Raw genomic sequence first — 22999 nt, 5'->3', positions numbered from 1 at the left:
AGGGCCCCTAGTGGCATGCACCTGGATGCATGCTGGGTTGGGTTTGTGCCCTGGGACTTGTTCCCTCTCAGTATCTGTTTATAACGTGTTTGCAGATGCCTCTGAGGTTTTACAAAGTTTCATCACAAGCCAGTTTACTTCAGTTTAAAGCATAATAATAGAGGCATTGCTATATGTGGTGCCTGTTATTGGTCACACTTGTTAAATGAAGGTGGGCTCTCAGTAAACTGGCACTTTTTGGGAAATTGCTGCTGCTGTTATATGGGCTATCTTGTCTTTCAGGCTTTAAAATGAACATACAGAGGATTGGGTGGCAAAGAGTGGGAGGGGAAAGGAGGGAAGAGACTGATGTAAGTTGGTTGACTTTAAGGGCCTCTTGACAAATTATTTTAAAGAGCCTCTGCAGTTTTGGAAGAACTGCGTGCTGTATTGATAGTAACTCCCCATGCTTCTCAGACTCTAACCAGACTGCATGGCAGTATCGAAAGGTGGGGGGATTTGAGCCCTGTTTGGGGTGGGGAAGGCATGCCAAAACATTAACCTCTTGCATGCCAAACCTTTCTGCAACCCTTCTCCCCCCAAAGGCCATGGTGTAGCAGGAAGTATGTATGGGATGCTTGCTGGGTTATAAGCATGTCCTTCTGCAGGATTGATGCCAAATGTCCCACCGCTGTGGAGCTGTTGTGTCACTTTGTTTGAAGCAGGTGGTTGCTCTCTGGGGCAGAGCTTGTATCCTTTTTCACCTTCCACCTTGTCTGTCTTCACAGTTCCAGGCTTCCCCTATCCAACTGCAGCCACCACAGCGGCCGCGTTTCGGGGCGCCCATCTGAGGGGCCGAGGAAGGACAGTGTACGGGGCAGTGCGGGCAGTTCCTCCCACGGCCATCCCTGCCTACCCAGGGTAAGCGCTGTCACAAGAGCAGAGTGCTCTGCACAGCCGTGTCAAAGAGCTAATTGGTTAACAAAAACCCTAAAATTGTCTGGATGGTGAGAGTCAAGATCTTGCTAGTGCCAGAGCATTCTGCACATCCAGTGGGGGCAAATCTAAATTTTTCTGTGTTAAATTCTTGACTGAAACAATTTTCAGTACTTGCAACAGCTTAAAGTGCTGATGGGTTCCTTCTCATAATTTCTCAATTTGTCTGTATATGGTATTTGTCATCCATTGACCACCCAATATGTTATAGTGCTGCTGAGAAGGACACAAAGAGAAGATCTAAAATTCCTGAAAAACTGCTGCTCTTTGTACTCCATTTGTGTTTCCATATTCAGGAATGAGAAATATTATCCATTAATTCATGCCTCACCATCTGGCAGTAGGACACCGAAGAGCCAGTTACCCACAATGGATTTGCTTTCTTTGTTGGAGACGGTTTAAAAAGGTTTAAAACAAAGATTAATCAAGTCCATTAATTTAAAGCTGGGAGCATTTGGGATGTAGAGAGAATGATAATGCAATGAAGCAATGGCAAATGTGTGGCCTTAGCATTCTTTGCCCTCAAATTTTCACTAGTAATGCAGTGCAAAAAATGCTGTTACAAAGGAGTATTCTGCTGTTTAAAAGTAGAGGGAACGAGATCTGTGAGTTTTGCTTTGGGTTTTTGTTGGTTTGTTTAAATGTGGTGGAATGACAGATAAATCAGCAAATCCCTCCAAACTGTCTTTTTTTTGTTTGTTTTGTTTCTGATTTTGAGGATGCTTTAATCATATTGTCTCGAGTTCTACTTGCCATATTTTCCAGGCAATGTTCTCAGAAAGAACAGGAGTAGAAACGAATCCTCCAGCACAGAGATGTGGACTGACCCTTCTTTTCCTTTACACTTGGCCCAAAGGGGAAGAAAAAACCCATAAATCTTGTATTAAGAAGGAAAGTGGAATCCATACACATCAGTGCAGGGAGCTGGCCTGATCTATGCTGGATAAGCTCACAATACCTTCTGCAGCAGATTAAGTGATGGGAGCTACTGTGACCCTTTTAGAGTCTAGTCTCATTTTTAAAGTGAGCTCCAGGAAGCAAGCTGCAGTGCTCATGTACCTGTCTAGCTTTGCTCTTTGGCAATTTTGGCAGTGTTTGTATTTAATTCACCAGAAGATTTTAAATGAAACCTCTCATCTAAATATTGGTCTTCTGAACAGAGTGTTTCTTCTGGGTTTTCAAATCCACTTTTTTGCCACCACTCCTAGTTTATATTCTCTATCCTCTGACCATAGCCTCTGACCTGCAACTTGTCTGTCTATTGCTCTAAAAATGGTACAGTCCAGTTTTACTGGGGAGTGCTCCACAGTGAAACAAAGCAGCAAAGCTGAGCTAAGTGATACTGTCTAGCAGAATATGAAATATTTGCACCACGGAGGAGGAATGTGCTTTTAATCCCTGGGAGTAACAGCTAGAGCATTCCTAGCCAGAGGCTGTCATGAGTGGGGCACTGGGAAGGCCTTGTCTTTGATGTAAATCCAGCCTGAGTCCCATGTAAAAGGTTTATTTTCATTTGAAATATGGGCCAGGCTCCAATGATTAGCCCTTCCAAATACTGTCTCACGTCTGTGTTTACTGGTATTACACTGAATTTTTCTGACCCTGCTGACAGATCCCATGTCTTCATGGGCAGCATACTACCTAGTAAACATTTACAGAGCGCCAGTAAGCAAGGCAGATTCACACAGTCCCAGAACTGTCCGTAGTCCCAAGCAGTGGGATGTAATTACCTACTACTGGTGTTTTTTGTCATCACAGTCTGTCTCTGCAAGGTACTTTGTAGAACAAATTGGATTCCTAGTGCAATAATACAAAATGTGCTGTACAATTCCATGTTGCAGTAACCTGTAGGACAGCCATCACTCTGTGTGGGCACTGTTGACCTCCATGGGGTCAGGGACAGGCACACGTTCCTGACATCTTGCCCTCCATCGGTTACTTTCTTCCTGGCCAGTGGAAAGATGCCACCCTAAGATCAGTCAGCAGCATGAATGGCCAAGACATAGTGAGTAATGTGGAAGAAAACAGTAAAGTAAGCTGCAGGTTAACTCAAACCTGATAGAAGGAATTGGTTTTCCCAAACCTCAGTGGTGTTTAAGTTACAAAACTTAATGGTATCACTGCATTTGAGAGCTTAGCAGAATTAAAAAAATACAGAATGTAGATTAATAAAAGCTCATTGGTATTGCCATACTGGATCAGACCTGAGCACCATCCAGGTTAGAGTAAGTTTTGACAGTGTCAAATGCTAAACCAGAGGAAGGTGCAAGAAATCAAAGCTCTTAATAGTTTTAATATTTATTTCAAGAACTCAAGATTTGCTAATGCATATGTGGAATGCCCATACTTATGCATGGCTGTCGTTGTTTATCCAGAGAAGGGTTTTGATACCTGAGAAAGCAACTGCTTAGGCTGTTCTAGATGAGTTAGATAGATAGTCACCTAAACCTCACTTTGAACACTAATGCAACCTTCAGTTTTCAACTGAGGTGCCACTTGGTAGAAATAAGGAGACATTATAACCTCTGATAGAAAGCACACATAAAAACTGTACTGGAATATTGTCCTGATTTGTAGCAGCCATGCTTTTTAAATGAGAATGCTAACAAATAACATTTCAGACCAAAAGCTGAAAGAATCCAGACAGTCTGAAAAAACTCACCTACTGTAAAACTCTCAAAGTTAAATAAGCTTGATAAATTTTATTTCTCAAACTATAGGTTAGTCATTGACTTGTGCATGCTCATTAAGTACCTATATGAGGAATAGACTTGCCATAGTAAAGAGTAATTTTGTCTAGGACTGTGAATATATATGAGATTCACCTATTTGAAACCACAGTAGATAGAAGACTAGATACAGGGCAGCAGACAGGTTTGAGGGTTTGAAGTGGTTTTTTTCACTCCTTTTCCAACACAACAGTCAGCTGTTGGTACACCCAAATGATATGCTGGCTACTTTACAAAACCAGCCTGTTTCTTTTTCCCTTGGATGTGTTTTAGCACAGCTAGTAGGCTTTTCACAGATTGCACCAAGATTTGACTGGCTGCTGGGCTATTTTATACTTCTGGTCAAGCTACATAACCAGAATGTGGTTCTCAGATGAAGGAATTCTCTGGTTTTGCTAACTTTAAGAATCACAAATATGGATATTCTGCCATATAAATAAACTTTGCTAAATTTCAGCCCTGGAAGCTGATGTCAGTCAAATCCTAACTAAAGCAGAGATGGAGGATTCATGTGTGTTTGGATGTTTGGATCCAGGAAGTCTTACTCTTACCTGTTATTAGTGTTCCTTGCAGTTTTCTCTGGAGAGCTGATGCTAGCATCTCTTGCTGATAGAAATAGTGGCCTGATCCAATGTGGTAATGCTTATGTTCATCCAACTGACTGTGTTTGGAATAACTGTTAAAACTGCTAACCTGTTCATAAACCAAGTCACTTCCTCTGTCGTGCGTTTGCCTTTCCTGCAGGAGCAGGTGGAGTATCACTGCTAAAACACTCCTGGTCCTAGATAGAGAACCCAGCAATGTAAGTCACTGCCCCAGGAGCCAAACTCTTTGTTATGTGGTTGTAAAAATTTAGCTTCAACAAACATGATCTTATGGCCTGCTTCTCCCTGCTGAAGTGGCTCCCCTCTTCCTCTAACAAGGGTCTCTATCTTCATACCTGCTCCCAGCGCTCTTGGAGACTACAGTAACTTTGTCCATTGGGAATGGAGTGTACTTTTCCTGGGGAAGGCAGCAAGACTAAATTATTCAAGCAGTAGCTAACACTGCAAGATTTTTTTTAATTTAATTTTATTTTTTTAGTAATAGCATGCAGAATTTTGGCAAGATCTGCTGGGCTTTTTTTGTGTGTGTGTGCCTTACAATAGGTGGGTTTCTGAGGGTTGCAGGCTCTTGGCAGCATTTCACATTCCATCTGATGAGTAAAAAATTATAGTCAAAAGAATAGCTAGTGTTCCATACCTTCTTTTTTCTTAATGCTATGGGTAAGTCATGCACATCAGATCCATGAGCATCACAGATGGTGGGGTTAATGCTTTTTAAAGCCTTGAGCGAGTTTGTGTGGAGCTCTTCAGGGGACAAAGCTGGAGGAAATTCCTCAGTATGTGAAGCACACGCTGAACTCAAATGGGTGGGGGGGCATCCCCTCTCTTCCTTCCTCATCCTTCCCCAACCCCTGTCCCCAGAGTGAGCTGTGTAGTCTTATGCCTAGTGAATGCTCTGGTAAGAGCAGCTATTTGGGAACCCCAGGCTCTGTTTAACAGTTTTTGTGCTTGAAGTTCTGAGAGAAACAAAACTATGGCTTAAAGCAGAAAAAGCACCATCCCATGGAAACCCTTCCAGTTGCTCCTCTCTGCTAAGGAATAAGTAATTACTACCAGGGACTCCCACTGCACCTTTCAATTTTCGGATCTTGGACCAGTCACCTAACCTTTTTAGCTCATTATCTCTGCTTGTGAAAGCAATGCATTGTGGGTATTTTTGGTTTTTTCTTTTCAATTACATTTCTCTGTGTTTACTTTGATCAGAATTGATTGACTTGTTTTCCTGAGGTGTTGCATCGGTTCTTTAAGATGCTGAATAATAATACTTTGCATGCTTGTGTGATCAGCCAAATCTTATCGCATGTCTAATGTGCAGGGTAAAAGCAGGTGATGTATGGATGTCAGAAACAAAACTCATGCAGCCCTGTGAAGCCTGAAAAATGTAATCAGGCACAAGTCTCTGAACCACACTTCCTGACGTAGGTGACTCCAGCCCCTGTGGGATGCCTTCTGTGAAGGGCTCCTCAATTTCACAAGCCCACTTCATGAAGCCAATGTTTCCATGTGTTTTAGGGGGTAACTAAAATCATTCCAGGAAAATAACCAGAGTGGAGGTTTCTGTACCCTTGTGTCTCTCTTCAGGACGTCAGATCTTTTTGAGTCAATATTTGCTGTACAAGATGGTGGTTCCCCTCCGTCTCTCCTTTGCATACTGTCTCCCCCTGTGCCCACCCCCTGCCCCTTTGCATGCCATGGAAGATGACTTGGAGCCGTGCGTGCGCACACACGTTCTCTTGCTGATTTGCTCCTGCCAAAAGCCCAGGTTGTGGATTCATACATCACCTGCCTGTGTAAAACGCATGTGCATGCTGCCGTCCTCAATAACCGGAATGTGTTTTCTGTTCTTTTGTTTTTGTTTGTTTTTTTTTTTCTTTTCTTTTGTTTTTTTTTTTGTTTTTGTTTTTGTGTGGATTTTCTGCAGTGTGGTTTACCAGGACGGATTTTACGGTGCTGACCTCTATGTAAGTACACACACCGGAGCCTTCTTTATCCCCAACCCCTGACAAGCCAGCCTTTTTTTGTTTTGTTTTCTTTTTCTTTTGGTTTGTTTGTTTGGTTTGGTTTTTTAAATATCATTTACTTTAATTTTCTTCTTCCTTGTGGATATATATATTTATATATTTAGGAATGCAAGCATGCTTCTCTGTCACTGCGCTTGCCCCTGGGTGCAAGACCTTTGGGTTTCCTGATCATTGCCAGGGTCAGTTTATTTGGTGTCCTGTCCCCCACATGCACACTGGTACTAATCAACCTGAGAGATGATTAGCAAATTAAAATTTCTCTCAACACTTCTCTCATTTACATAATTTGGATATAAAAATAACAGGACTGGTTTAGCCTCAGACCTTCCCTTTCCTTCTCCCCCTCTTCCCTCCCCTTTCTCTTCCCTCTTGGGGCCCTTTTGGGTTTGATTTGTGTAGCCCACACTACACTGAACAAGTTGTATGTTTAAAAATATTCATGTGCTACTGGGATGTGGAGATTATCCCTTTGGGGAAGACACTGGGACTGATTAAAAATGGAGGCTGAGATGCTAGAGTGAAAACTGACATCTCATTTTGCTGGTAGGAATGGCACCTAAATAGGCTAGATTCTCTCACCTCTTCAGGGAATTGTAAAGTACAAATATGTGGAGATGTTCAGTTACAAGAGTCAGCAGCCTCCTCCTGTTGGGGAATTAGCTATTATATCATGGGATACTTTGTCCTGTCATTGTCTTTGTCCTAGCCAGTCAGTCTGTATTGCAAATCTCCAGGGGGTCTGTGTGTACATAGGTGGGTTGTGGATGGAGGTATTTGAACTGGCCAGTGAGAAAAGTGCTTTCCTCTTCAAGGGAGAGCTGTTGCAGAGCAGGAATATGGTAGGAACTTGCCTTTCAAAGCCAAAATGTTCAGCTGCCACTGCAACTCATAGCCTGCCTGGCTTTATCAGAGTTCCTAATTGTGGCATTGTAGGTCATAGCTCTCTGGAGCTGGGAAGTTTTGTACAGTTTGGGTAGTGACACAATTGTCAGCATGAATTTCACAGTCCCGCTCCTTTGAAGGTGCTATTCCTGCCATTTATAAAGAGGACCCTGGGGTTAGATTCAGGATAATGGATGGAACTAGCTTTTGGATTTTGTTGGCTTATATGGAGGAGGAAGTTCTGGACAGGTGCTTTTTCCAGCCCAGGTAGAGCAGTTGGAAGATGTGCTCTCTGAGACAGAGAGAACTGCGTGCATTTCTTCACTCTTCCATATACTGTTGTGCGTGCAGTTCTTTAAAGATTGATCTGCCTAGTCAAGTATTTCTTTATAAAGCTGTGTCAAGGACTACAGAAGGTTCTGTGTTTTCCTGCCTCACTCCTAAAGCACTGCCTTTACAGACACTGACTTTGCTATGGCACGTAACCAAGAAAATGAGTGGTGCTTAGTGCCTCTTCCCACAGAGTGTGCCATATAAAAGGCTGCCATGTTGAAAGGGAAGTCTGGCCTGGGTTACTCCCTATTTTTGAGAAAGCTTCTTCAGAGCTTTTGTTGGGGAGGAGAGGCTCATATAACATGTAAGGACAGAAACTTCAGCAGTGAAGAACACCTGTAACCACTTGGTGCTGCAGAGCAGTGCCACCATGTAACACAGAGCCAAGCCCCCAGGTCAGGTTAGAACCATTAGGTGGATTTCTGATGACTTTGCTGTTGGTGGCAGTGGTGTCACAATCAGAAAGCAGGATATAGAAGAGAGGACTGCATCAAAGTAGATGGTGATGCTTTTACCTGTGTTACTGCTGGCCAGAGCCCTCCAATGGAGCTCAGGAAAAAGTTATCATTATCCAAACTTGAAGTTGCCCTTCCAAACAGTTTGCTTGGCACAGGTGGAATGACTTCAATGTCCCTGTGTCTCACTGATTTGTTGTGCTTTTCACTGCAGAGCTTCTATCCCTCTGGTTGCTGTGATAGGTTTACCCAGATTCCAGAAGGTATGGCAGAGGATATTTCAGTTAGGACTGGGGGGAAGTTAAATCGAGGTTCTCTTAAGATTTCTGAGTCCATAAGGTTGTTGAAAGGAGCTGAGCTGGCAGGGAGTGATTAATGGTAGGTGAGATGAAAGGGAAGTGTCCCAAGTTTGGGCTGCTTTTTCTGCATAATGCTATGCACCGATTTCTCATTTTCCTCCTCCTCCTTTTCCTCACTCCTTTTTTCTTTCCTGGGGCAACCATCCTGCTAGCCATTTCTTCTGTGAAGAAGGCATTCCATCTGTTGTTGGATGCGTCCCACTCTGGCAAGACACCTGAATTGATAAAACAAGCTGCCCCAGGATGCAGAGGGCTTCATTTCGGATCATAAGAAAGGTTATCTTTCTTCTACGATGGGGTCAATCTGGGTGGCGGGGGGGGAACCCAAACAAACCCACCTGTGCCAAGACTGCTCCTGCCTGTGAAAAGCGTGCTTGCATCCACTGGAAAGAAAAGGCTGGTGAGCCCCGCTGTGGGCTGTATGTATGATTGTTTCTTTCCACAGCTGTGTTTTTTTGAACTGCTCTTCCTGTGTTCTGTTATAGAATAGTCTTACAGGAACCAATCATTAGCGCTAAAATACCTCAGGTAGGAGTGCCAGTGTGACCTGCCAACCAATCAGATTGTGGATTGCAGTGGAAAAAACTGAATTATACTAACCATTCCAGCACCACATTAGAGATGGGAACAGAGGCTTTTTTTAGAGCAGCGCAGACTCACGTGTGAGCCAAGCCCCCGCTGCAGCAGGGTGGCGTGTGTCCAGATTTCATACCAAGTGGCATTTCACTCAAAATAAAAAAAACTACCAAAAACCAACCAAAAACTAAAAACCAACAAAACTTTAATTCAGTGGAAAGGTTAACAAGGTCATGCTTGTCCCATTACCATGTAGTAGCACCTGCTGCAATGGACACCGTTGTCCTGTCACCTCTTCTAATTCATTCATGCTCATTCCTGGTGCACGTATGCCACCCTCCTAATACAGAAATACCAGAAGCGGTTCTAGCCCTTTCTGCTTCTTAACTTCTGTTGTATGGAAGTATGGGGGTGGAGAAGACACATCTGAGAGATGACAAATAAAAGACCCTAAAATTGGGCTTGCTGCCTAAACCTGGCAAGCAGTAAAATGTACCGAACTGGTACCATGAGTTCCATATTTCTCTAGGGTTATGGACACACTTGTGTCCTAGGGGCAGAAAGGCTCTTGGAGTAAAGAGAACAGTGACATACTTTGTGTGCCGTTCTAAGGCAGGATGGGGAAAAGAAAAGGGAGATTTATACCACACTTGCATAGTAAGCTCTAGTTTTGGATTTCTTCTTGCTCATGTTGGATTGATCACCTGATACGGACTTGAAGAATGGTGGAGAAGATGTACGTGAGCTGAACTGCATAAAATGCCAATTTCTTTTCATTAACATACTCAGTAATTGGAATGCTGCTTTAGTTGGCATTGCAGCTTCCCGTAGATGTTGTTTTCCCATGTTTGTCTTACTTCAGAAAATATAAGACAATACTGAAAAAGCTGCCATCTAATGTTAAAGAAGGAATTTAAAGTAAAATATTGCTTTGTTGATGAGCCAAGTACAGTAACATCACAGAAGAGTAATTCTAAATTGAGCTTTTGTTCATACCCAAGCAATACAGCTGTTGGACAGCTCAGGTCTGTAGGCTCAAGCACTACATGGGGAAAGGGATCCAGCATAACCCCAGCAAGACTGGAATGCCAGATAGACAGAGAAAGAGAACTTGAATCAGGATAAGCAGCATTTAGGCTGCTGTTCATTTCTCTCACATGGTCCCCAGACAATCCAAAAGCCTGTACCAAAAAGGGCTAATCTTAATTTGCACAGTCCTTTTGGTTGTTTCTAATGCCCAGTGACAATGCATAGGCCTTCTCTCTAGTTCTCATTCCCTTATGGAGGCAGTAATTAAAGTGTCCCATTGATAGAAACGTCTCAGACATAACATTTGCACAAGAAGCTCAGCCACACTTACTTCCTTTGAGATGAGACTGAAGGTTTTTAAAACCAGAATCTGTATGGATAACCTGTCCCTGTGGAATCAAATAGGTGGAGTGGGAGTTTGCATGGCTGTCCTGGGTTTCAGGCACTATGCCACTCATTGGTGTCTTCTGTTGCAGTTTGGCTGTGGCACTGAAGGAATGTGTTGAAGCTGGCAAGGGCCTTTTTTTCTTTCTTTTTTTTTTTTTTTTTTAATAATTCTTTCTTTCATTTGGAAACACATTTTTCCCTCTTTGTTGCTGTGGTTGCAGATGCTCTATGCTGTTATATTTTTTATTTACTGGAGTACCTGAAGTGGGTGGCGCCAGAAATAACTAGGGGTCTTAGGACCTTGCAGATGAGCTCTGCATATCAGTTACAGGTTTTGTGTGGAAAGGAATAGCAGGAGAGAATATCTGGTGCATTGGACAAGCTGAACAGGCTTTAGATGCATTTATTGAATTATATAGGTGGATCCTGGGTTGTGGAGAACAGGAGCATCAGCTGGGTAAGGCAACCTGTACAGTGCCTGCTCTGTACGGTCCCAGAGCTTGGTGAAAGGATTTATGTAAAAACAAATTACAGTTGCAACAGTTCTTCCTCTTTCCTTCACCCTATTTTGGTGTATTTGGACCTGCTGGTCATGCTAAATACATCCCTTCTCAGAAATCTCCCAGCTGTCCACACTCATTGCTCCTATGACAGGAATGCACCATGGCCATTATGATCCCCATTTTTGGTTTTATTTGAAGTACACAAAAGTAGACTTTGCAGATTGCTTTGAAGTGAGCAGGTCTGCCTGTATGTGTGTACCTCTATCCCGAGATTATTTTTTCCTTTTTTAAATAACCAGTAGCTTCAATTTTGCATCAGTGCATGATTAAAAAGCAATACACGTCAGCTATTTCTTAACTTCATTTCTCCAATGAATTATTTCTCCTGTTTTTTTGTTTTGTTTTGTTTTTTTTTTGTTTGTTGTGCAGTTGACTGAAGAAATGTTAACATCCCGCTCTAAATCTCTCAGTGGAGTCTCTGTTCCCTTCTCTGATATAACAGATGGGTTATTGCTTGTTATAATTATTAACCTTGTGGTGTGGGACAGGGCTGGGGTGGGAGCCATTCTGGGGGGTGAGGGCGGGGCTGCGGGAGTCCTTGAGGTTGGAATGTTAACTCCAGTGGTGACTGACTGTTTCCGTAATAGCAGGTTGTTGTGGCTGCACGCTCTAGTACTTGAGGCTGTGTACTTCACTGAGCTTGTGGTAGAGCCTAGGGCAAACTGCTGTCCCAAGAGAATGCTGGGATGGATAGAACTAGCCAATATGAGTCTGAACGTGGTGACTTTGCTGGTTGTTCTAGCTCCAGATGTCAGCATGCTTAGTTTTTAATTTTGATTAATAAATGTTACTCCGTTCCCCCTCCCACACCTGATTCCAACCCTTCTTTCTCCTTCTTCTTTTTTTCTTTTTTCTTTTTTTTTTGTTTCTTTTTTTTTTTTTTTGTTTGGTTTGGTTTTGTTCTGTTTCATTTTCCTTTATGAGAGACATGAGTTAAAAGACAATTATATGATAAGCCTTTTTGGTTTCAAACTGCATCTTGCTGTCATGTTCAGAGTATGTGCCAGGCACATTTGAAGCAGGTTCTGGTCTGAAATGTGACTGGCAAGTGAAGTGTGGGGCAGAGCAGGAATCAAGGGTGCCTGCTAAGGCCAGCTGCCCCGTGGAAGGCAGTGCCTGGAGAAAATGCCTCCTACACTGTGCCCAAGTGACGACCCAAGGGTTCAAGGAAGCATATAGCCTAAGGGAAATACTGCAATGGCATTGATACAAAGCTTTGTCTTAATTTGGTGAGGTTAATGAAGGTTGGATTTGGATTAAGGCTGCCCCTCATTCCCCTGGCCTCTGTCATGTTTTACATGGTGGTACAATGATAGCATGGCAAAACCAAGGTAAACATCCCCAACTGTCAGTCCAAAATGCAGGATTTGAAACAGCCAGGTGAGACTAAAAGGGCTAAACTGTAACATGGCATCTTTTCCATGCCATGTGGTGATGGTTCACAGGTGTTGCTTTTTACATCTGTGTTGCTTTTTCTCCTGTTAACTGGAAGATTGAAGAGGCTGCAACTCTCTTTTCTCTGGAGTAGGAAAGGATCTGCAAACATGTTTTGGATAGCACATCAGCCTTCACAGGGCTAATGCAGACCACATGAAAGAAATCAATATTAATTTAAAATCACTATTTCTAATTTAAAAGCTACCCAGGTCCAGATTGAGCACTGTTGAGCAAAGACAGAGTTCTGTAGTGGAGCTGATCTTGTACTCTTAGTCAGTTACATTTATGCAAAAGATATATAGGGAAGAAATGGTAGAGGTATGTTGAGCTTATTCTAGAGGTGAAGAGCATAACTCTGCCTTCTGGTCCTTCAAACCCTGAAATGTCAATTGGAAGAAAAAAGAAAAAAAAAGCCAGAAGCAATCTGGAATTTTCTGATGTTTATTATGGCTCATTGTGTTTCTAGAAAGTCAAAACTATGGTTCATTTACCAAGCCTTCACCCCAAGTTAAAAAAAGTGTTCAGAAATACAATAGGGATCTAACCAGGGCTTCAGAGCCCTATTTGCTGCCCGCTATGCCACCTTTGTCCCTGATCTGAAAGATGCCTGGCCTTGGTCTTCCAGTACTGCAGGCCTTGCTCTGCCCCAAGAGCTCCTTGTGGGAGTCTCAGGAGGAGACTCACAGGTCTTCTCTGAGTCAGAATTCACATTTTGACAACACAGCTGTTAAGTACATCTTTAGTAACTACCTCTGATCACCTTTGCTACAGGTGTGTATCATGGGCAGCAATACAGCAGCAGAACAGGCTGTTCTGGCATAATTCTCTTGACCTGTTTCTTTCTTATATGGAGAGGAGGGGAGAACAGACTGGCTGGCCTCAATATTGGTTTGGTTGTTGACAGCCCTGAAACCAATGGGGACTGTCTTCTCTGACCATCTTTTTCCTGATTACTTTTCACCTCTGACTACTGATACTTTTGCACATGTGGACCCAATTAAATTCTAGCCTTTTGGGTTTTCCTGGCTGTAAAAGAGAGAGGATAAAAAAAAAAAAAGTAGGAATTTCTCTGAATGGTTCCCTTTTTAAAATACTTCATAGAAAGTATTCACCTCTGATTTCCCCCCCTTAAGAGGAAGGGGTCATAAAAATTACCTTTCATGCAAGATTCTGGGTCTTTCCTAGTTTCCATTTCCTCCATGCCAAATTGCATTTTCTGTAGGGTTGTAACAATGCTCAGTCTTCCTTTAGTGTATTCCTTTTGCTAAAGAGGATAATGGAAGGGCCTGGTCCCTCTAAGGAAAGCAATATACATGAATTAATGGGTGATGCTTGTGATTGACATGACATGGGAGCTGATGCAGTTTGAAACACTTCCTTTCCTTGTGACGTGTGTGACTTTTTTTTAATTTTGTTTTTAATGCTCTGTATGGGTGGACAGGTATCTGTAAAGTCAGTTCTCTTCTCTCCTGCAGGGTGGATATGCAGCCTACAGATATGCACAGCCTGCTACTGCAACAGCAGCCACGGCCGCTGCAGCCGCTGCAGCAGCTTACAGCGATGGGTATGTAAGGGAGAGGTGTCCATGGGGGCTAGCTTGCTGTGCTCAGGGATTCAAGGAGCATTGATCCATCACAGAACTTCTGCTTCTTTCCCCCATTTCTTTGTCTGACCTGCACTCGCATGTGCACACATGCATGCACCACCCAACACAGAAGACTTGAGTGCACGGTTTGTCTCTTCTCCTGGACAGTATTGCCCTCAGTGTATGTGAGCTGGCACAAATCCTGACCTCCTCCCTATCATTGTGATTCTCCTCTGCACAAAGCAGGCAGTGTGGTTACAGCCTCAGAGTTGGAGATCTGGCTTTGGGCAGGCTACTAAATCACTGGGTGCGTTTCTCTCCCCATAAAGTAAAAATGACTCAGCTCATGCAGTGCTCTAGGATGTTTTAGCATGCAGCTCTGAATAGGTACAAAGGATTGTCTTGATCAGAGTGCTTGCCTTAAGATTTTTCATTGCCTGTGCAGTGAGGCCGTGTTTTAATCCTAGCACATTAAAGTTTATACTCCTCCCATAGTGGAGAATCCCTTGCTGCTTTCATTTAGTGGCTGTTACTGTGCCAGTAGCACTAGTGCCAGCAGTCACTCTGGTCCCCAACTGCATCATGCAATTACCCAAAGGTAAGGGATGCACTAGCTGACATTTCAAAGGTGCTGACCTATTTCCTGCAGGTCAGGCTCATGGCCTGTGTCACATTCCTCCTGGCAGGCTGTTCTCTTGCCCATCTCATACAATGCATGGCAGCATGCTCAGAGGATCTCTCTGCAGAGGAGCTGCCTGCGTGCCTGTGTGTGCATGGATGCATACATGTGTGTGCAAGGGCATGCTGCTGCTTCCATTACCTGTGGCCAGACAGCTATTACTCTGCCCCTCCCAAGTGACTTTTTTTTCTTTTTATATCTTTTCTCCCTCTCTTCAGTTATGGCAGGGTGTACACAGCAGATCCTTACCATGCCCTTGCCCCTGCCGCTAGCTACGGAGTTGGCGCTGTGGTAAGTGGGATTTTCTTTCTTGTGCTGTTTCTCATTTCCAGCATGGGGAACAGCCACTAGGTATCATGCAATGAAACTTCACCCACCCAGAAAAACTTCTTTCTTGAGGGAGGAGGTCCTTAGCAGCAGTGCTGGGTTCCCAGTTGTTCCACATTCATGTCTATGTGTACACTTATAAAGGAGCCGGGCTGTAGGAGACCAGTTATTACTCGGTCTTGCACATCATCCAGTACCATGAAAAATGAAAAGGAATAGCAAACAGAGCTGTCAGGAGCCAGAGCACTGTTGGTGAATCAGTAGAACTGTATTGAGGTGATACATAGAACAAAAATCAGCAATAGTTAGAGATTCAGGATACCCGTTTTTGCCATTTTTAGTTCTAGGAAAGCAAGGGAATAAGTTGTTCTTGTGACATCTTGCAAGTGAAGCAAAGCTGCTTCACTTGGTTCCCTCTTGCACTAGTGGAAGGATGCGGTGTCCTGCCTGCCAGCAGTAGTTATGCAAGGGCAGGATGAGGTATGCTGGCATCGGAGGGGAGTGGAGCAGCTTGCTGAAAACACATGCTTGCCCATCTGCTAGCCAGCGCAGTATCTGTGTTGTTGCAAAGGCTGGAATACAAATGTGCTCAGAGAAAAAGACACCTAAAAATAGATATCTGCAGTGTAGCACCTCCATTTCAGCCTCAGCTCATCATGTGGGTTCTCTTTAGGGTCAATGAGGGAAAACCAGGTAGTTCTAGGATACCCAGTCATCATATCTATTTTAGACCTTTACCTTGAGGTGAGGTGAAGAGCATCCTAGAAATCCCGGTCTCCGCAGTCTCTAAAGGCAGCCTGGACAACTGGCTTGAGATTAGGACTGGTGAGTCCCCACTCTGGTACTGAATTCCCTTCCACCAAGACTTGCCAAGCTTCACCTCCAGCTGGCTGGCCATGAGCATGCCCTCCTGAGCCACATCTTTGGTTTTGCAGGCAGAGTTCTTTCTTGCTTCTTAGAGGTGCTCATGGTGGTGGGTCAGTGCCAGAGCAGGTCCTTCCAGAAGCATTTGGGTGCTGTCCTGGATATCTCTTCACAGTTCTCCTCCTAACAACCTTTTCTTCTCCCGTTTCATTTCTACAGGCGAGTTTATACCGAGGTGGCTACAGCCGATTTGCCCCCTACTGAAGTGACGTGAGCCCCCTGCAAGTGGGACAGCCCCCCCAGTTCATGAGGCCTGGCTATTGCAATATTTACTAGTAGAGGAACTCTATAGCAAGTCGAGGAGGAAAAACAAAAAAAAACAAAAGAGAAAATACTTTTTTATACCTCACTATGTTCTTCGAATATGTATTTTTTTTCCTTTAAATTTCTGCCTTTAATTCTTTTGTTCCAAAGATTGTGCTTTTTTTTTTTTGTTTATTTGTTTTTTGTTTTCACTTTCGGGGTTTTTTTAACTGTGGTAAAAATAATGCATTTCCGTGTCTGTATGTTGGTGCGTAGCTTATCCTGCCAATCACGGAAAAGGCGATTAGCGATAAGGAAAGCTGTTAGAAACTGATATCATGCAATTAATCAGGAACACGCAGACAGAGTTACTTCCCTGGTCTGGTGCTTGGTGCCTGTGAGACAGGAGGACGTGAGGGAGAAGTCTCCACCTGCCGTGTTTCTGGTCTGCAGAAGGAAGCACTCTTTGGCTGTGGCTGGGACCTGAATGCTGGTGGGAAATAGTCATTTACATTTGGAAATGGGGGAAATGCAGAGACTTCCTTTGTTTCGATCACCATCTGACGCTCACAGGTTTGTGACAGTTTCAGCAGTGTCAGAACTTTAGACTTCGCAAGAGAAGAGTCCCTCAACCTGCCCAAAGACTTCAGCTGTTACCTGTTCTATAGGGGACAAGACTTTGAAAGGAGTTTTTGATAAGGATGATCTTTTCCCTACACACAGAACTTTTACTCACTGATTTTTGTCTGCTGCAGGTGGCTGTAATTGTCACAGTTTTCATTCCTCCTTTTGAAGATCTTTCTCTCTTGCTGTCCCTTTCCACCCCTTCATTCCTCGAGGAGTGGCAGATGCAGTGCAGGATCACGCAGAGTACCCCTGTTGTGGACAGCAAGTGATTAAACGTGGGGAGGTGAAGCACCTGCAGCCTTGCAGAGGAAGAAAGTGAGCAGAAGAGTTGAGCGTGGCACACACTCTGAGGCCCAGCCTGCAGGGGCTCTGCTGCTGTCCATCCTGGGCTGCTTAGGTGTTTCTGCAAGTAATCTATTTCAAATAACGTGAGTGAGGAAAAACCAGTCACACATAAGCTGCTCGAGGTGAAGGACAAGCTTGTGGGTTTGTGTGGGGGAAGAGGATCTTTTATATCTACATGTGATCCCGAAGTAGTTTTGTATCGCAGAAGCAGTTCATGCAAGCTCTGAATTCATAGGAACTTCTTACCACAAGCTATTTCAGGCCCTTCCATAGCTGCATTGGAGCCCCCGGGTTTGTTTTGCCCAGCTTCTCACAAAAAGTTGTGCACCTGGTCTGCTGAGTCCTTATAGACACTACGTATTAGAAGACTTGGAAGGATAGAAACTATTTAGCTGAGGGGTCCACGACTCCCAAGACCATCTCCCTTCTGCTCTCACAGACAGAGAATTTACTGTGTTTCAAAGACAGCACACTTAGATGCCTGTGAGCTGTGATGTGATGTGGAGTTGCTGCTCTCCAGACCTCCCTGTTCAGCTGCTGGCTCCTAGAGTGCTCCCAGTAAACCCAGTGGTCAGAGGCAGGCTCTAATTGCATGCTGGAGAGATGCAGAAGTGTAATTGTACTGGGCTGCCTTGACTCCATGGATTGGTGCTGGGGTGAGCCCCTGCCCTCAGAAGGGCAGCTCAGAGTACGGATGTGTTGGCGGAGCCTCTCCAGCTCCTGTTGAACACCTGCTTTTCCATCCACCACTGATACAGAATAGGAAAATTCCTGCGTTTAACACTAAGCAACATCAGCAAGCAGAGGTCTCGCTCCTGGGGGAGTGTTCTGGTCCAGCCACACACAACCGTGTATTTTTTGCTCTTCCCCAGTGATACATGGAGCCTCTCTGCACAGCAGAGTGAAGGCACCTCAAATGGGAAGAATGGGGACATCATTAGTTAAGCTAGAGACCCTGAAGCTATTGATTTTTCTGGAGGAATTGCTAGATAAAGGGGACACCAAACTGCCAGCCTGTTGGCCACCTTTTTTTTTTCCTGGTTTTATTGTTGGTTTTTTACTTTTTTTTTCCCAAGCCAAAGTTTGGTTTGTTGCTGTTATGACAATTTTTTTTTGTTGTTTGTATATAAATACTTTAGCTTGAAAATAGGGAGGGGGAGAACAGGGTGTTGGGGCTTTCACAAAATCTAGGAAATGAGGGAGACTCGGCGTGTTTGGGGGTTTTTACTGCCTGAGTTGGGGTAGAAGAGGGAGGACTTGTGGTAGAGATAGTAATATTCAAGGGGAGTTATTTCCACTGCAGAGCAGCCAGGGGACTTGTGTAGCTGGGATGCAGCAAAAGCCTCTACTGGACTTGTTCTCTGCACTGTGGCTGGAGGGCCTGAGCGAGGCCATCCCTTCCCTTCCTGCAGGCAGTTCCTCAGGCTGTGAGCCCAGGAGCCTCTGCAGAGCCCCTGGGGCAGCTGCTCCCCCACTGCCCCTCTCCCACATTCAGTTCAGCTGGTTCTGACTGCAGCTCCCCAAAAGCCAGGTTCTCCCACCCTCAGTGCCCTCCCCTGCCCTGGCAGTGCCACCTGCAATCCCCCCCTGCCATTTGGCCTCCCTGGGAGTAGGGAGGCCAGCCCCATTTCTGCCTCCTGGCAGAGTCTATGCATGGCAGCTTCAGCCCGCCCAAGGATATGAGGAATGTGAGGGGTTTAGTGCAGAAGCACCCAACCTTTGGGGGGCCGTGCTCCCCCGATCTCCGACTAATACCTGTTCTAAGACCTTCCAGCCTGATTCCTCCTGTATCCCAGCCTGGCCTGCTCTGGTCCCTCCCTGCCGGGCTTCTCTGGTGCGTTAAGCAGCCGGTGTCTCTGTGGCTCCATAGTTAATGCTACAGATCCCCTGAGGGGGCTTGCTGATGTCCTGGCTCCCTGCTCCCAGCACTGAGCTGCAGAGGGGACACCGGGACACTTGCATGGCTGGGGGCCAGAAGTAGCTCACTGGTTCCAGGTGTCCAAAGCACCAGACCTCCCAAAAACTTGCATGGCAAGGTTTCTTGAGTGAGTGTTGTGTGTGACAGGAGAGCTCTTCAGCCTTTCTTCTGTGTTGGTGAACAGCAGCTCCAGTTTCACTCTGATGTGTTGTGAGACTCTGGAGAAGTGAGGACAAAGCCTATATCTCCCTATGCAAAATTAATTACGTTTAATAAATTGAACTGGGCCCTGGCTTATTAGAATGATGGCAGCTAGTGCTTGTCCGTGCCATGGGTCTGCAGTCACAGGTCCCTTGCAAAGCAGGCTTTGGCTTTCTGACGGAAACTGCACAGGCAGCCTGGCAAATAGCTTGCTGTTTGTCACCTTCTAGTCTGGTGACATCTGGGATTCCTCTTGATGCAGAGAAAAAAAATGTATCTTTAACTGTAGCTGCTTGTGCTGTCTTGCAATAGGTCCAGCCGGCACATGATGGTATACAGATGAAGTTTTGGTTTGAAGATTTGGTTTATTTAATGTGCTGGCCTGTATTTCCTTGCAGTTACAGTTGTGCTGGTATAAAGTAACTACCACTGGTATAGCATATTCTCTACTGGGAATAAGTTATATTGATGCCCAGCACATTGTCAAACTGTTGTCCTGTCCCCATGTGTGGGAGGCTGCACTGTTGTAGGTGAGTTAGCTTTTCTAAGAAAAGCCATGACAGGACCTGGAGGCAATGGGGAGCTCGGTATGAGCCTACTGCAGCCAGCTTTTCCCAGGTTAAGCAGTTAGGTGGGTCCTGTGTCATGAGTTCAGATAGACAAAGCCATGTTTAAAGATAGCTATGGCTTGGCTGTTCCAGTGCCTGAGAGGGAGCAGACTTGCCCAGCACGGAGCACTGGCTCTGGAGTCTGAGACCTGTGTTTCAGACAGGGCTCTGTCAGTGACCCCTCAAGGGTCTCTGTGGGGCAGTCATGTTGCTACTTTAGACTTTGCTTCCCTGTCCCTAAAGTGAAGTTGAAGTTTATCCCTGTTCTTACCTGTTTTGAGATCCATGGATGTGAAGTGTACAGAGGGAGCTGAGGAGGGATTTCTGAGTAGCTGGCTTGAGTGCTGGTTGTGGAACGGTTAATGAAGCCATTTCCCTGTCTGAAGAGAGACACTGGCTGCTGGGCTTTCAATTCCAGCACCCAGAGCTCTATCAGTGGGGAATACAAAGCAGAGCCTCCCAGTTCTACCCGTGTTTTTCCCCAGCCCATCCCTATCTGTATCTTCCCATCCTAGCCACGAAGATGGAGGCAAGTGGAAAACAGGTTTGGGGAGCACTTAGGAATTTAATAAAGGGAAACCCAAACAACAGCTCTGGGGAGTGCTTTTGCTGAATCTAGCTCCAAAGGGAAAGCACACAGGCAGCCTGGCAGAGAACCTGCTGCCTGTGACCCTCCAGCCTGGCAGGGTTGAGGGAATGCTGTCCTTGGTGTAGAGGGGTGATTTTTAAAGTGTTTTACCTGTTTGCACTGTTTTAAAATAGGAGGGGGGGGGGGAAACCAACCTAGTGAACAAGATGAACATCCAATGTAAACTTCTTTGTGTTTTTATTTTTGACATGCTCTTGGATAATGTCAAACATTTTGTAGTATACACCAGTGAGACTTGATTCTTTGTTGCATAAAACACTACTTTTGGTGATGTTAATGTCTGAAAAGCCTGTTCCCTGCATCCCCACTTTACTGATTGCCCTCTCCACCCTCCAACCCCAGTAAACTTCTCTTCTACAATGAAAACTCCAGTCAACAAGGCAAGAAGGAGTCTGATAGCCAGAGTGTGAAATGGGGCCCTTTGCAAGTAGGCTGTGGGGTTTGTGCCTGGTTTGCTTTGCTCCAGCCAGGAGTTGTCAGGAGAGCCCTCATCCCTCTGCAGTGCCTGCATCAGTGGCAGCCTGAACGGGACTCAGCATGGCCAAGTGCCGTCTCTGTTGCCACTGCTGACCCTGGAAGACAGCTTCTTGCTGGGGCTGCCAGTTCTGCCTGTGGCTGTCCTCTTGGGGCCATGGGCTACAGCTGGCCCAGGCTTGTGCAGGTGACCAGCTTCCCATGCTGCCTCTCGACTTGTGATAGAGCGGGAATGCATCAGCCAAAAAGCTTTCCTGATTTCACCAGGAGATTGCTGGTGTCTAAAGCCGTCCATCAAGATATTCATTTGGCTGGCAGTCAGAGTCAGCAAAATGCCCATTAATCTTAGGAATGTTTTTCTTTTTAAATTTTTGTTGATGTTCTGAAGTGGGTCAATAAATCTCTTGCCAGATTCCCAGTTCTCTGCTGGTGGAGGGGCTTGTTGCTTCCCTGAGGAGTAAATTCCTTACAGAAATCAGGCCTCCCACATTAGTAGTCTCAGTTCTGGTCATAGTTTTCTATTTTTTTCTGTTCACAGTATTTTGTGTGTGCTAGTGTTGTAGTTTTGGCAGCTCAATTTGGCTGCATTATCAAGTGACAAAATCATCCTCTTTTACCCTAGGGGATATGACTTCGTTTTGTTTTATTTCCTTGGGTTTTCTTTTTTGTTTGTTTGTTTGGGGTTTCTGTTAGGCTTTGTTTGGTTTTTGGTTTGTTTTGGTTTTTTTTTTTTAATATGATAAATCCTGCTTGTAAATAGCTGGAGCTAAAACCTGGGGCTGATAGCAAATGAGAACCAGGGCTATAGAGTGATACAGAGCTGGTGGAGTATTTTACTGACCTCACAGGCTGATCTCTTTGAGACTTGGAGATTTTCAGTGCGAGGCTGAGATGCCACAGCACCTCCAATGGCAGCAACAGACTTGCCCCTTCTCGCAGTCTCCCCAGCACCTCCCATTCCAGGTACCCTGGGGAACAGGGCGTGTCCCGAGGGGGATGCGTTCCCTTCCCCTGGATCACTTCCTAGGACGCCCGAGCCGCTTGCCCAGGGTCCCATTTCCCTGCTGACTCTGGAGAAGCAGTATCTGCATCCCAGGGCTTTGTGACAGCCTTTAACTTCCCGCCCTCCCTCGTTAAGTATCATATTGTATAGTAGCTTTCAGACCATACAGTATTCATTGGGTTGTTCCTATTATTATCAAGTAGCTGGAATTGTGAAGGTTGGAGTAGTTAGATCTTTAGCTTTTATTCCTTTTTTTTGTATTACTATCCATGTGTATAAATTATTGATCATGTTGCTGGCTTTTATAAACTCTAAGCAAGGGGGGAAACCCTTCCTAACCCTTTGCAAATGGTAATGAAGCACTGTTTTTAAATAAAAGAGAGAAACACCAGTCTGCTGGCTCCCCTGTGTTGTTTGTTTTTCAGCACATCTGGATGGATTTCGCTGGTGCATTGCCCTGGCAGGTAAAATGCAGAGAAGGGAAGCTGTGTGAAGAACGAGCTGGGAGCTTGGATCTTCTTAGCAGTGATAAAGGGCCTTGGCAACTCACGCTGGCAAAATCCCAGCCCCATCTGTTCCTATACCGACCTCTCAGAAAATCCACACCTTTCCCTGCCATTCTTTCTTATTAGCAGAGAAGGGCCAATTGTTTGGTATTTGATAAGAAGCTTTTAAAAATTTTTTTTTTCTTTCTCTCCAAGCCTAGTTGGTATTTGAGCCTGTTTATGTGGAAGGAGAGACAACCATTTCAAATTACATATCTGCATCTCCTTTAGTGCCTGTGTGGCCAACCTTGCTCTGTCTGTATTAGCACAGGTGTAATAGTTAACACACACCACTGGAAGCTGCGGTTCCTGTGTCAGTGTAAATTTCCTCTGGGAGTTTGGACATGTCTTCTAATCACTGCCCCTGTTGTCCTGTCTGTAAAAGGAGTATTGCTGCAGACAAGCAGAAATTCATTCACATTCTACATAGTACTTACAAATTCTCCAGTGAAAGATGTCATGCAAATATAGATCTGTATAATCGGGTGCCTTTAAAACTGAATTGATCCTAAAAGTAGCA

The 22999-nt window shown here is 44.8% G+C and overlaps 1 protein-coding gene across 12 annotated transcripts in view; it reads left to right on the top strand.

The window, feature by feature from the left end:
• The window catches only part of RBFOX2 (RNA binding fox-1 homolog 2), a 113461-nt gene extending 91136 nt beyond the window's left edge, over window positions 1–22325 (top strand). For 4 of the 12 annotated variants that reach the window (XM_031057689.1, XM_031057691.1, XM_031057687.1 and 1 more), the window contains 5 exons: window positions 768–900; window positions 4449–4506; window positions 13827–13915; window positions 14834–14906; window positions 16026–22325. In XM_031057689.1, coding sequence (XP_030913549.1) covers window positions 768–900; window positions 4449–4506; window positions 13827–13915; window positions 14834–14906; window positions 16026–16070 — 398 coding nt within the window. In that variant the 3' untranslated portion in view covers window positions 16071–22325. Of the gene's footprint in view, window positions 1–767; window positions 905–4448; window positions 4507–4627; window positions 4698–6230; window positions 6271–8844; window positions 8888–13826; window positions 13916–14833; window positions 14907–16025 lie in introns of those variants that run through there. The other 8 variants (XM_005421808.3, XM_005421807.3, XM_031057692.1 and 5 more) reach the window with 6 other exon arrangements.
• The last annotated feature ends 674 nt before the right edge of the window (window positions 22326–22999 follow it).

The sequence above is a fragment of the Geospiza fortis genome, unplaced genomic scaffold, assembly GCF_000277835.1.
Source record: "Geospiza fortis unplaced genomic scaffold, GeoFor_1.0 scaffold173, whole genome shotgun sequence".
NCBI lineage: Eukaryota > Metazoa > Chordata > Aves > Passeriformes > Thraupidae > Geospiza > Geospiza fortis.
Note: the sequence above shows the minus strand (reverse complement) of the source record. Positions and strands in the feature narration are given on the sequence as shown.